This window comes from Eimeria necatrix, genomic scaffold, assembly GCF_000499385.1.
Source record: "Eimeria necatrix Houghton genomic scaffold, Enh_scaff726, whole genome shotgun sequence".
NCBI classification, from domain to species: Eukaryota; Apicomplexa; class Conoidasida; order Eucoccidiorida; family Eimeriidae; genus Eimeria; species Eimeria necatrix.
The window spans coordinates 1-10,587 of NW_013651746.1; the positions used below are offsets into that span (position 1 = coordinate 1).

Sequence of the window (10,587 nt, forward strand, 5' to 3'; positions counted from 1 at the left end):
TCTGCTGCTTCTGCTGCTTCTGCTGCTTCTGCTGCTTCTGCTGCTTCTGCTGCTTCTGCTGCTTCTGCTGCTTCTGCTGCTTCTTCGCCTTCTCTTGACGAGGCCCTCGGGGGGGTTTGCAAGGCCCTGGAAGCCGGCATAGCAGCAGACTTGGGGGCCCCCCCAACAGCAGCAGCAGCAGCAGCAGCAGCAGCAGCAGCAGCAGCAGCAGATGCGCAGCCAAGGCAAAAAAGCGCTTTCGGAGACAGCGAATGCAGCAGCATCGCGTGGACTGATGAAGCAGCAGAAGACACAGCCAGGGGGGCCCCCCAGGGGGGCCCCCAGGGGGGCCCCCAGGGGGGCCCCCAGGGGGGCCCCCAGGGTCTGGGGGGCCCCCTGGGGGGCCCCCAGGGGGCCCCCCTAGTGGAAGAGGAGAACAGCCAGCAGCAATATATGAAGTGGGCCTTTTAGGGTTTTTGCAAAAATGAAAAAATAAATAAATAAATAAATAAGATTAAAAGAAATGAAAAAGAATAAATGAAATAGAGAGAGATTAAATTAAATGATGGGAGATTTAATTAAATTAAAAAGATTGAAAGAAATAAAAAAGGATTAAATGGGAAAAATAATAAATTAAATTAAAAGAAATAAAAGAAGTAAAAGAAATGAAAAGAGATATGTGAAAAATAAAAATTAATTAAATTCAATTTTATACTTTTAAATGAAAAAGAGCGATTGAACGGAAAACAAATTAAAATGAATTAAAATGAATTAAAATGAATTAAAATGAATTAAAAATAAAATTAAATAAAATTAAATTAAATTAAATTAAATTAAATTAAATTAAATTAAATTAAATTAAATTAAAAGCACTAGAGCAGCAGCCCAGAAAAGTGCAGAAGCAAAAAGAGTCACTGCAGCAGAAGGAGACTCTAAACAGATCCTCTTTGCTGCTGCTGCTGCTGCTGCTGCTGCTGTCTGCTGCTGCTGCTGTCTGCTGCTGCTGCTGTCTGCTGCTGCTGCTGTCTGCTGCTGCTGCTGCAGGCAGAACAGCATTTTAGTGTCCCTCAGCAGCAATGTTTCCTCGTGGCTGCAGCAGGAAAAAGTGCTGCGGCTGAGTGTCAATTTCAAGATCAGAGAAAGGTTTGCTGCTGCTGCTGCTGCTGCTGTCTGCTGCTGCTGTTGTGCTGCTGCTGCTGTCTGCTTCTGCTGCTGTCTCCTTCTCCTGCTGCTGTCTCCCCCTGCTGCTGCTGTTCTCGTGCTGCTGCTGCTGTTCTCGTGCTGCTGCTGCTGTTCTCGTGCTGCTGCCGCTGTTCTGCTGCTGCTGCTGTCTGCTGCTGCTGCTGTCCCTTCGATGTCCGTTTCTTTTTCTTCTTCTGGCTCACGCTGCTGCTGCTGCTGCCTCTGCTCGCTGCTGCTGTCTTTCTTTGCTGCTGCTGCTGCTATATTTCTTTGCTGCTGCTTTGCTGCTATCTCCCTTTGCTGCGGCTGCTCTCTCTCTTCGCCGCAGCTGCTACCTCCCGTTGCAGCTGCTGCTATTTCTGCTGCTGCTGCTACCACTTTGCTGCTGCTGTTGCCGTCCTCCTTTGCTGCTGCTGCAATCTCTGCTGCTGCTGCTGCTGCTGCTGCTAATATTTTTCTCTCTCTCAACCGACTCATTACCTCTCTGGCAGCCTCTTTCACATTATGATTATTACAAACTTATTTATTTATTTATTTATTTATTTATTTATTTATTTTTATTTATTTATTTATTTATTTATTTATTTATTATTTATTTATTTATTTATTTAGCTGTCAGGTCCCTCGACTCTTTCATTGGCCGCGCCGCCCACCTGCAGTTTCTTGAGAACGAGGCTTTCATGCGTTTGTTGTTTCTTTCAAATCCGCATTTATTTAAATAAATAAATAAATAAATAAATGAAAAATAAAAAACAAATTAATTATTTATTATTTAATAATAATAAATCAATAAATAAATACACGAGGCGGTCGTAACGAGGGGCGTTTTGTCATTTCGCTGCTGCTGCTGCTGCTGCTGCTGCTGCTGCTGCTGCTGCTGCAGCAGGCTGCGCTGCTGCAGCAGCAGCCCGAGGGCTGTAGACAAATTCTTTCATTAAAAGGCATTTTTGTAACATTTTTAAATAAATAGAAATACTTTTTGAAATAAATAAAAATACTTTTCAAAGTAAATAATAATACTTTTTAGATGAGATTCACAATGTGGACTTGCCTTAGCCTTAGGGGGTTGTAGAAAGCAGCAGCAGCAGCAGCAGCAGCAGCAGCAGCAGCAACAGCAACAGCAGCAGCAGAAGCAGCAGCATCAGCAGCCGCAGCGAAGGCAGCAGCAGCAGCAGCAGCAGCAAAAGAGCTGCTGCTTTTGTTCGGGAGAAGACGCAGGCGCAGTCGGACAGTCTCGGGTCTCTTCGAGTTCAGGGTTTAGGGTCTAGGGTTTAGGGTTTAGGGTTTAGGGTTTAGGGTTTAGGGTTTAGACCTGCAGCGTGTGCAAATGTATAAATGTGCTTTTAAAAACAGAAATAAAGGTGTAAGACAAATGAATTAACTTTTGCATTTTTAAATTTCATTTTTTGCATTTAAATCTTTTATTAATTATTTAATTATTTACTTATTTAATTATTTAATTATTTAATTATTTAATCATTTGATATTTAATTATTTAATTATTTTATTTTAATCATTTAACTGTTAAATTCCTTTAATTTAAAATTTGTTTATTTGCATATCTTTGTGGCTCTTCGTTTCCGAATTAGTTTTTAATTTCTTTTATTTGCATTTAATTTACTTTTTGAATTATTTAAAACTTTATTTGCATTTAATTTATATTTCATTATTTAATTCTTTTTCTCTATCTGCATTAAATTGCATTTCTTTTCTCTTCATTTTAATTCTTTTTGTCTTTTTGTTTCTTCTTTTCACATTTTCATTCCTTTTCTATTTTATTTTTTATTTGTATCTTTATTTTTATTTGTTTTTATGTTTTCATTTTCATTTTTATTTATTTTCATATTTTTATATTCTTTCACTTTCATATTTTTGTATTTATTTATTTTCATATTTTTATTTTCATTTATATTTCCTATTGCATTCACACCAAAATTAAAACTGCACTCACATTTATTGTTATATTTTATATTTATATTTATTTGTATATTTATATTTATATTTATATTTATATTTATATTTATATTTATATTTATATTTATATTTATATTTATGTTTATATTTATATTTTGTGTTTATATTTTGTATTTATATTTGTATTTATATTTATATTTTGTATTTATATTTCTTTTTGTATTTATATTTATATCTATATCTATACGTATATTTATATTTACATTTATTTTTGTATTTATATTTATATTTACATTTATTTTTGTATTTATATTTATATTTATATTTATATTTATTTTTGTATTTATATCTATGTGCATATTTGCATGTATATTTGCATTTATATTTATTTTATATCCACCTCCATTTACATCTCCAATTATATTTTCACTTACAGTTTCATTTGCACTTCAAATTGTTTTATTTTATTTATTTTTATTTTATTTTTATTTATTTTTTATTTTGAAAATCGAGAATTTGAAATGAAGTCCAAATGCATGCAAATGGCCCTTTTGGGGCTGTGGGCCATTTAAGGGCGAAAATAATTCAACTGGGGCTTTTGCAGAAATCCAAACTCTCTCTAAATGCATGCGTGTGGGGCCCCACACGCATGCATGCATGCGGGGCCCCCTGCATGCATGCAGTGGGTTCCAAATGCATGCATGCGCATGCAAAGAACGGGCCCAAGTTGCTGTGTAGGGGCAGCAACGCCACAAATGGTATATTTCTCTGTTGCCGTGGCTGCCAGCAGCAGCAGCAGCAGCAGCAGCAGCAACAGCGGCAGCAACAGCAGCAGCAGCAGCACAAGTAGCAGCAAGCACATGCTTTTGCACCAGCGGAAGTTGCAGAGAACAGCAGTGGCTGGTGCTGCTGCTTCTGCTGCAGTAGCAGCAGCAGCTGCTGTTGCTTCATGCTGCTGCTGCTGCTGCTGCTGCTGCTGGCCTCCAAAACCCTTCTAAACTTCACTTTAAACAGTCCCTCAGCAGCCTTCAAAAACCTAATTTAGGGTTTAGGGTTAGGGTTTGGGAGCCTCGAAAGAAACGACGGCTTCCGTGCCGTTCGCTGCACCGGCAGCAGCAGCCGCCGCTGCTGCTGCTGTCGCAGCAGGCAGCTGCAGCAACTGCAGCAGCAGCTGCAGCAGCAGCAACTGCAGCAGCAGCTGCAGCAGCTGCTGCTGCTGTTGATTCCCCTGCAGCTACTGCTGCTGACGCTGCGGGAGCCCTCATCTGCAGCTACTGCTGCTACAGCATGATTGGCTGCTGCAGCAGGATTAGCTGCTGCAGCAGCATTAGCTGCTGCAGCAGCATTAGCTGCTGCTGCAGGATTAGCTACTGCAGCAGCAGCAGCTAGTTCGGTTACTGCTGCTCCATCGGCAGCGAATGCTACCGCTGCTGCAGCCATATTTGTTGCTGCTGCTGCTGCTGCAGCCATATTTATTGCTGCTGCTGCTGCTGCGGCTACTCTCGTTGTTGATGCTGCTGCAGCTGCTTCCTGCTGCTACAGCTGCTTCGACTGATGCTGTCGTGCAGCAGCTTCCTTTGCTGCTGCAGCAGCTGCTTTAATCGCTGCAGCAGCAGCAGCTACGTCTGCTGCTGCGGCTGCAGCAGCTCTTTCTGCTGCTGCAGCCTCTGCTGCAGCCGCTGCTTCAAACCGCCGCCGCAGCAGCAGCAGCAGCTACTTCCACTGCTCCTGCTGCAGCTACTTCTGCTGCTGCTGCTGCTGCTGCTGCTGCTGCTGCAGGTCTAGGAACCACTGGGGCTCCTTGAACCAGCGGGGTTTGTTTGAAATGAAAGGCAAAGGCTGCATGGCTGGCAGTTTGCTGCTGCCCAGCAGCAAATAAAGTTCTTCGCGGCACTGCAGCAGCCCCTGCACCACGCGGCGGCAGAACAGGTCCTCTGTTGCTGCTGCTGCTGCTGCTGCTGCTGCTGCTGCTGCTTCTGCTGCTGGCGGTGCCGCTGCTGCGGAAGACGCGGGGTGCGCTGCGGACCCAGCAGCTGCAGCGGAAGCAGCAGGAGCTGCTGCAGCGGAAGCAGCAGGAGCTGCAGCAGCAGCAGGAGCTGCAGCAGCAGCAGCAGCAGCAGCAGCGGGAGAGGCTGCAGCAGCAGACTCCTCCTCTATGAGCTGGGCCAGCAGCAGCTCGTCGCTGCTGCACTGCTCGCGCAGCAGCTTCGCGAGGTCGTAGCACTTCCAGCCTTCAGTTTCTTTGCTGGTTTGCTGCATGTGCTGCTGCCACAGTTTGCTGCTGCTGCTGCTGCTGCGCCGCTGCTGCAGCAGCAGCCACACCATCAAACCCCCATTAAAAGCAAGAGAGCCATAAATCAACTTGTGGGCCAACGGCATGCAAGACCACGCCGCTCGGAAGCCCCGCAGTTGCTCCTTCAAACCCATCCCTGCTGCTGCTGCTGCTGCTGCTCTGCTGCTGCTGCTGCTGCTGCTGCTGCTGTTGCTGCTGATAGGGCTAGTTGTGGGGGTTGGGGGGCCGCTGGCGGTGCGGCTGGATGCTGCTGCTGCTTACTAGGCGGCAGTTTTGGGAGGCGCCGCAGCGGCAGCCGTACCAGCAGCAGCAGCAGCAGCAGCAGCAGCAGCAGCAGCAGCAAGGGGGCCTCTGAATCAATGAATACTCCCCTGTAACTTCAGGACATAAGGCACACACCGCCTGCGTGAGAAACCTCTGGGCTGGTGTTGCTACCGTGGCCTATGCTGCTGCTGCTGCTGCTGCTGCTGCTGCTGGTGTTGCAGCAGCTGGTGTTGCTGCAGCTGCTGCGACGCCCGTTGCTGCAGCAATTGCTGCTGCTCCTCAGACTAACTCTGGAGCTGCAGCAGCAAATATTGATGCTGCTTCCACTCCCTTTTTTGTAGATGGGGAGAGACAGCAGCCGCCCCCGCAGACAAGAGCATCGAGGCGGCTTACAGCGGAGCAGCAGCAGCAGCAGCAGCAGAAGCAGCAATAGCTGCAGCAGCTGCCGCAGCCACACTCTTCCACACAGGCCAGCTTAAATACAAGGAAAATCAATAAATAAACTATTTAATATAAAAAACATAGAAGATGCATTAGAAGAAGCGGCAGCAGCGTGAGGGGGGCCTCGTCTAGCTGCTGCTGCTCCTGCTGGATGGCGTTGCGGCAGCATGCAGCAGCAGCAGCAGCAGCAGCAACTGCTGCTGCTGCTGCTGCCAGAACTGCAACAGTTGGAACTTCAACAGCGCATCGATTTAAGACGGCCTTTTATATTTTCTTACACGTTTTGTAGAGGCAGCAAAGTTGCAGCAGCGGTTGCCTTCGTTGTGCCGTTCGCTGAGTCGCGGCAGCAGCAGCAGCAACTGCAGCAGCAGCAGCGGCAGCAGCGGGAACTGACGCGGCTGCTGCAGCGCTTGCTTGGCCCCTCCTCTAGGGAGGTCGCTTCGTAGCTTTGACTTTTCGCAGTCTCGGTGCTGCGCAGCAGCAGCAGCAGCAGCAGCAGCAGGGTGGAGCCGCAGGGGCACAAGCAGTGCGGGCTGGCTGGGTTTGCTGCATCTGAGCCGCTGCTGCTGCTGCTGCTGCTGCAGCGGAGCAGCAACTTGAGGAGCATCTCGCGCGCTGGTGGGTGTCTTCCTGTTGTGTCTCTTTGCCGCAGGACGTGAGCGCAGCAGCTGCAGCAGCAGCAGCAGCAGCAGGCGCAGCAGCAGGCGCAGCAGCAGGAGCAGCAGCAAACTTCGAGGCACTGCAGCATGCCCCCAAAGCCCCAGAGGTACTGCTAACTCTTCCTGTAATGCCCTAGTCAGCCTGGCTTTCGTGTCTTTTGTTTTTCTCCTTTTGCTGCTGCTGTGTCTCTTGCTGCTGCACCTCAACTGCTGCTGCACCTCCTGCTGCTGTTTCTCTCTGTCTCCTGTCCCCCCCAAGGCGGCTGCCGCCGCGCGGCCGCAGCGCAGCAGCCCCCCCGCTCCCGGCCCCCCCCCCGCAGCAGCAGCAGCAGCAGCAGCAGCAGCAGCAGCAGCAGCAGCAGCAGGATGGCCTACCTCGTCGAATTCAGCCAAGATGGCAGCGTGCTGCAGCAGTGGAAGCTGCGGGGAGGCCGCTGCTACTCTGTGGGGCGCAACACGAGCTGCAGCATAGTGCTGCCGCACATAAGCATATCGCGGCGGCACGCGCTGCTGCTGCTGCGGCAGCCAGCAGCAGCAGCAGCAGCAGCAGCAGCAGCAGCAGCAGACCTCGCCGAACTCCACGAACTCGGCGCTGTTAATGGCACTTCTGTCGACGGAAAAAGACTCAAAAATAATTCAGTTGTTGCTCTCAAAGAAGGCGCAGAAATCCTCTTCGGAGAAAACCCCAACGCCTACAAGCTGCTGCAAGGTGCGCCTCCTGCTGCTGCTGCTGCTGCTGCTGCTGCTGCTGTTGGCGGGTTGCTGCTGCTGCTGCTGCTGTTGGCGGGTTGCTGCTGCTGCTGCTGCTGGGTGCGGCGGGGATGGAATGGGCCGCAGCTGTCGTTGTTTCTGAAGCTGCGTTTGTGCTGCTGCGGATGCTGCTGCCGCTGCGCCTTCGCTGCTGCTGCTGCTGCTGCTGCTTGGTGGCTGCTGCTGCTGCTCTTTCAGCTTTGCTGCTGCTGCGGATGCTGCTGCTGAGTGAGGGTGTCTTTGCTGCTCTGCTGCCGCGTCGCTTTTTGCTGCCACTAATTAATTCGGCGTTTTTTGTTTTGCTTTTGTCTCTCTTAGCTGCTGCTGCTGCTGCTTGCTGCTGCTGCTGCTGCTTCCTGCTGCTGCTGCAGGCGGTCACCGCGAAAAAGGGCTTGATGTGTTGAGGCCTAGAAGCTGCTCCCCCCCAGCTGGCAGCAGCAGCAGCAGCAGCAGCAGGAGACGCTCCAGCTCCCCAGACAGGCACAGCAGCAGCAGCAGCAGCAGCAGCAAAAATGCTGAAGGAGCGAAGAGGGAGGCAGAGGAAGCAGCAGCTAGCAGGAAGCGCAGCAGAAGCCCGGACAGGGAGTCTGCAGCAAAGCCAGCAGCAGCTGCTGCTGCTGCTGCAGAAGGCAGCAGCAGCAAGCCGCGCTACCTCACCATGAGTACGCAAGCTGCTGACAGCAGCAGCAGCAGCAGCAGCGCGAGGCGCCGCAGCAGGTGGACCCGGCGCTCCCCATCCCCGGGGACCGCCAGCCCCAGCAGCAGCAGCAGCAGCAGCAGCAGCAGCAGCAGCAGCAGCAGCAGCAGCAGGAAGCAGCTGCCTGATGAGGGGCTGAATGCCCTCTTGGCTAAGTTGAGTGAAGCAAAGAGAAAGCGCGAGGTGGAGAAGGAGCAGCAGAAGCTGCAGGAGCAGGCTGCTGCTGCTGCTGCTGCTGCAGTTGCTGCTGCTGCGAACGCTGCAGCAGCAAACGTCGCAGTGCTGAACGCAGCGTTTGCGAACGTCGCCGCTGCTGCTGCTGCTGCTGCTGCTGCTGCGCCGACTGCAGCAGGAGTGCGTGCTGCTGCTGCTGCAGCAAACGGAGCAGCAGGAGGCTCGGGGCTGAGCGTGCAGGAGAAGCGGCGGCTGCTGTGGGGCAAGAAGAAGCCGGGCGAGCAGCAGCAGCAGCAGCAGCAGCAGCAGCAGCAGCAGGAAGCAGAAGTCGACACAGACCCCAATAAATACTCTCTTTCTTTCGGAAGTGATGCTGAAAGAAAGTCCAAGTTCTTGAAGCTCATGGGCCACAAGGGGGACCCCAGTTCCATTGCAAACTCCACCCACATTCCCGTAAACCCTCCAAACCCTAAACCCTAAACCCTAAACCCTAGGCGGTGTTTCCGGTTTGCCGCTGCGCGCAAACCCTCGCCTGCGGGGCCCCCCGAGGCCCCGCGGCGAAGAGGGGTTTTGGGGCCTAGAGCTGGGGCTGCGGGTTTAGGGTCTAGGGTCTAGGGTTTAGGGTTTAGGGTTTAGGGTTTAGGGTTTAGGGTTTAGGGTTTGGGTGTGTGCAGCCCGCGGAGGCGCACCTGGACCCGAAGCAGACGCAGCGCATCAACAGCGAGTTGGAGCTGCAGTACTACCAGGGCATTCGCCGCAAAGACGGGAGAAAGACTGGCCTGGGCCTCTAGCTAGCTAGCTAGCTGGCTAGCTAGCTAGCTGGCTAGCTAGCTAGCTAGCTAGCTAGCTGGCTAGCCGGGCGGCTAGCTGGCTGGCTAGCTAGCTGGTTAGCTGGGTGGCTAGCTAGCTGGTTAGCTGGGCGGCTAGCTAGCTGGCTAGTTAGCTGGCTAGCTAGCTGGCGGGCTGGCTAGTTGGCTAGCTAGTTAGTTGACTTGTTGGTTCGCTTGCTGCCTGTCGGCCTGCCCAATTGGTCGGTCAGCTAGCTAGCTAGCTAGCTAGCTAGCTAGCTCGCCAGCCAACCAGGCAGCTAGCTAGCTAGCTAGCTCGCCAGCCAACCAGGCAGCTAGCTAGCTAGCTAGCTCGCCAGCCAACCAAGCAGCTAGCTAGCTAGCTAGCTCGCCAGCCAACCAGGCAGCTAGCTAGCTAGCTAGCTAGGCCACTGCCTCGTGTGGGACAACTCCCTTGGCCGCCTTCCTGTGCTGCAACCCAGCGGTGCAGCGGCTGCAGCGGCTGGAGTCGGCAGCTGCTGCAGCTGCTGCTGCTGCAGCTGCTGCAGCTGCTGCAGTCGGCAGCTGCTGCTGCTGCAGCTGCTGCAGTCGGCAGCTGCTGCTGCTGCAGCTGCTGCAGTCAGCGGCTGCTGCTGCTGGAAGGCCCTGCTGCAGCAGCAAATGGCTGCGATTTGCTGCTGTTGCGCTGCTGCTTCGTTAAACTGCGGTGTACGTACACCTGGCTGCTGTGCGCAGCAGCAAACCGAACAAATGCAAAATAGATTTGTCTGGGGAGTTCCCCTTTGCTGTTGAAGACTTAAAGACAATTATAATTTCCGAAATTTAGTTATTTTAAAATTAAAAAGAAGATTTAAACAAATTAGTTTTAATTTCAAATTTGAAAGCTTTGAAGGCGCCTTTCCGGCGCAGTCGCTGCATGCAGCTGTTCTGTACTTTCTTAAAAGAATATAAATGATATAAATGTTTAAAAACAAATAAATCATTTGATTAATATAAATATATACTATAAATGATATAAATGTTTAAAAACAAATCATTTAATTGTTATAAATATATATATATATGCGAGTGCATGTACAGATCTACTCTCTTAAAAGGATATGAATGATATAAATGTTTAAGAACAAAAAATAAATCATTTAAATATTATAAATTCGAATTTACGCATTATTTAAAAGTCATTTATTCGCAGATTTGTGCAAATGCCACAAAGGCAAAAGTGTGTCCATACACCCCAGCATACACAATATGTTGAGGTGTATGTACATATCAATATAGAAATATAGAAATATATATTTATGCTTAATCGCTTTTTATGCATGCATGCATGCATGCATGCATGCATGCACAGCTTTTTGCTGCCATATACATACATGTAAGTATATATATATATATATATATATATATATATATATATATATATATATATATATATATATATATATA

The 10,587-nt window shown here is 49.5% G+C and overlaps 4 protein-coding genes across 4 annotated transcripts; 2 read left to right on the forward strand and 2 right to left on the reverse strand.

Moving 5' to 3' along the window:
- Position 1: 1 nt before the first annotated feature.
- Positions 2-450, forward strand: ENH_00073040 (hypothetical protein; the record flags this gene model as incomplete). Its single annotated transcript, XM_013577584.1, has 1 exon — positions 2-450. A coding segment is annotated over one exon (449 nt), but the record flags the coding sequence as incomplete, so codon positions are not given.
- A 387-nt stretch (positions 451-837) lies between these two features.
- ENH_00073050 (hypothetical protein, conserved) lies at positions 838-1,638 on the reverse strand (the record flags this gene model as incomplete). Its single annotated transcript, XM_013577585.1, has 1 exon — positions 838-1,638. One exon carries the CDS (start codon positions 1,636-1,638, stop codon positions 838-840), a length of 801 nt encoding a protein of 266 aa, XP_013433039.1.
- A 3,174-nt stretch (positions 1,639-4,812) lies between these two features.
- ENH_00073060 (hypothetical protein, conserved) lies at positions 4,813-5,502 on the reverse strand (the record flags this gene model as incomplete). The annotated part of the gene is made up of 1 exon (XM_013577586.1): positions 4,813-5,502. The coding sequence occupies one exon, from the start codon at positions 5,500-5,502 to the stop codon at positions 4,813-4,815; it is 690 nt and encodes a 229-aa protein (XP_013433040.1).
- Positions 5,503-7,098: 1,596 nt separating this feature from the next.
- On the forward strand, positions 7,099-9,144 carry ENH_00073070 (IMP dehydrogenase / GMP reductase domain containing protein, putative; the record flags this gene model as incomplete). Its single annotated transcript, XM_013577587.1, has 3 exons — positions 7,099-7,441; positions 7,854-8,806; positions 9,028-9,144. The coding sequence occupies 3 exons, from the start codon at positions 7,099-7,101 to the stop codon at positions 9,142-9,144; spliced, it is 1,413 nt and encodes a 470-aa protein (XP_013433041.1).
- Between the last annotated feature and the right edge of the window lie 1,443 nt (positions 9,145-10,587).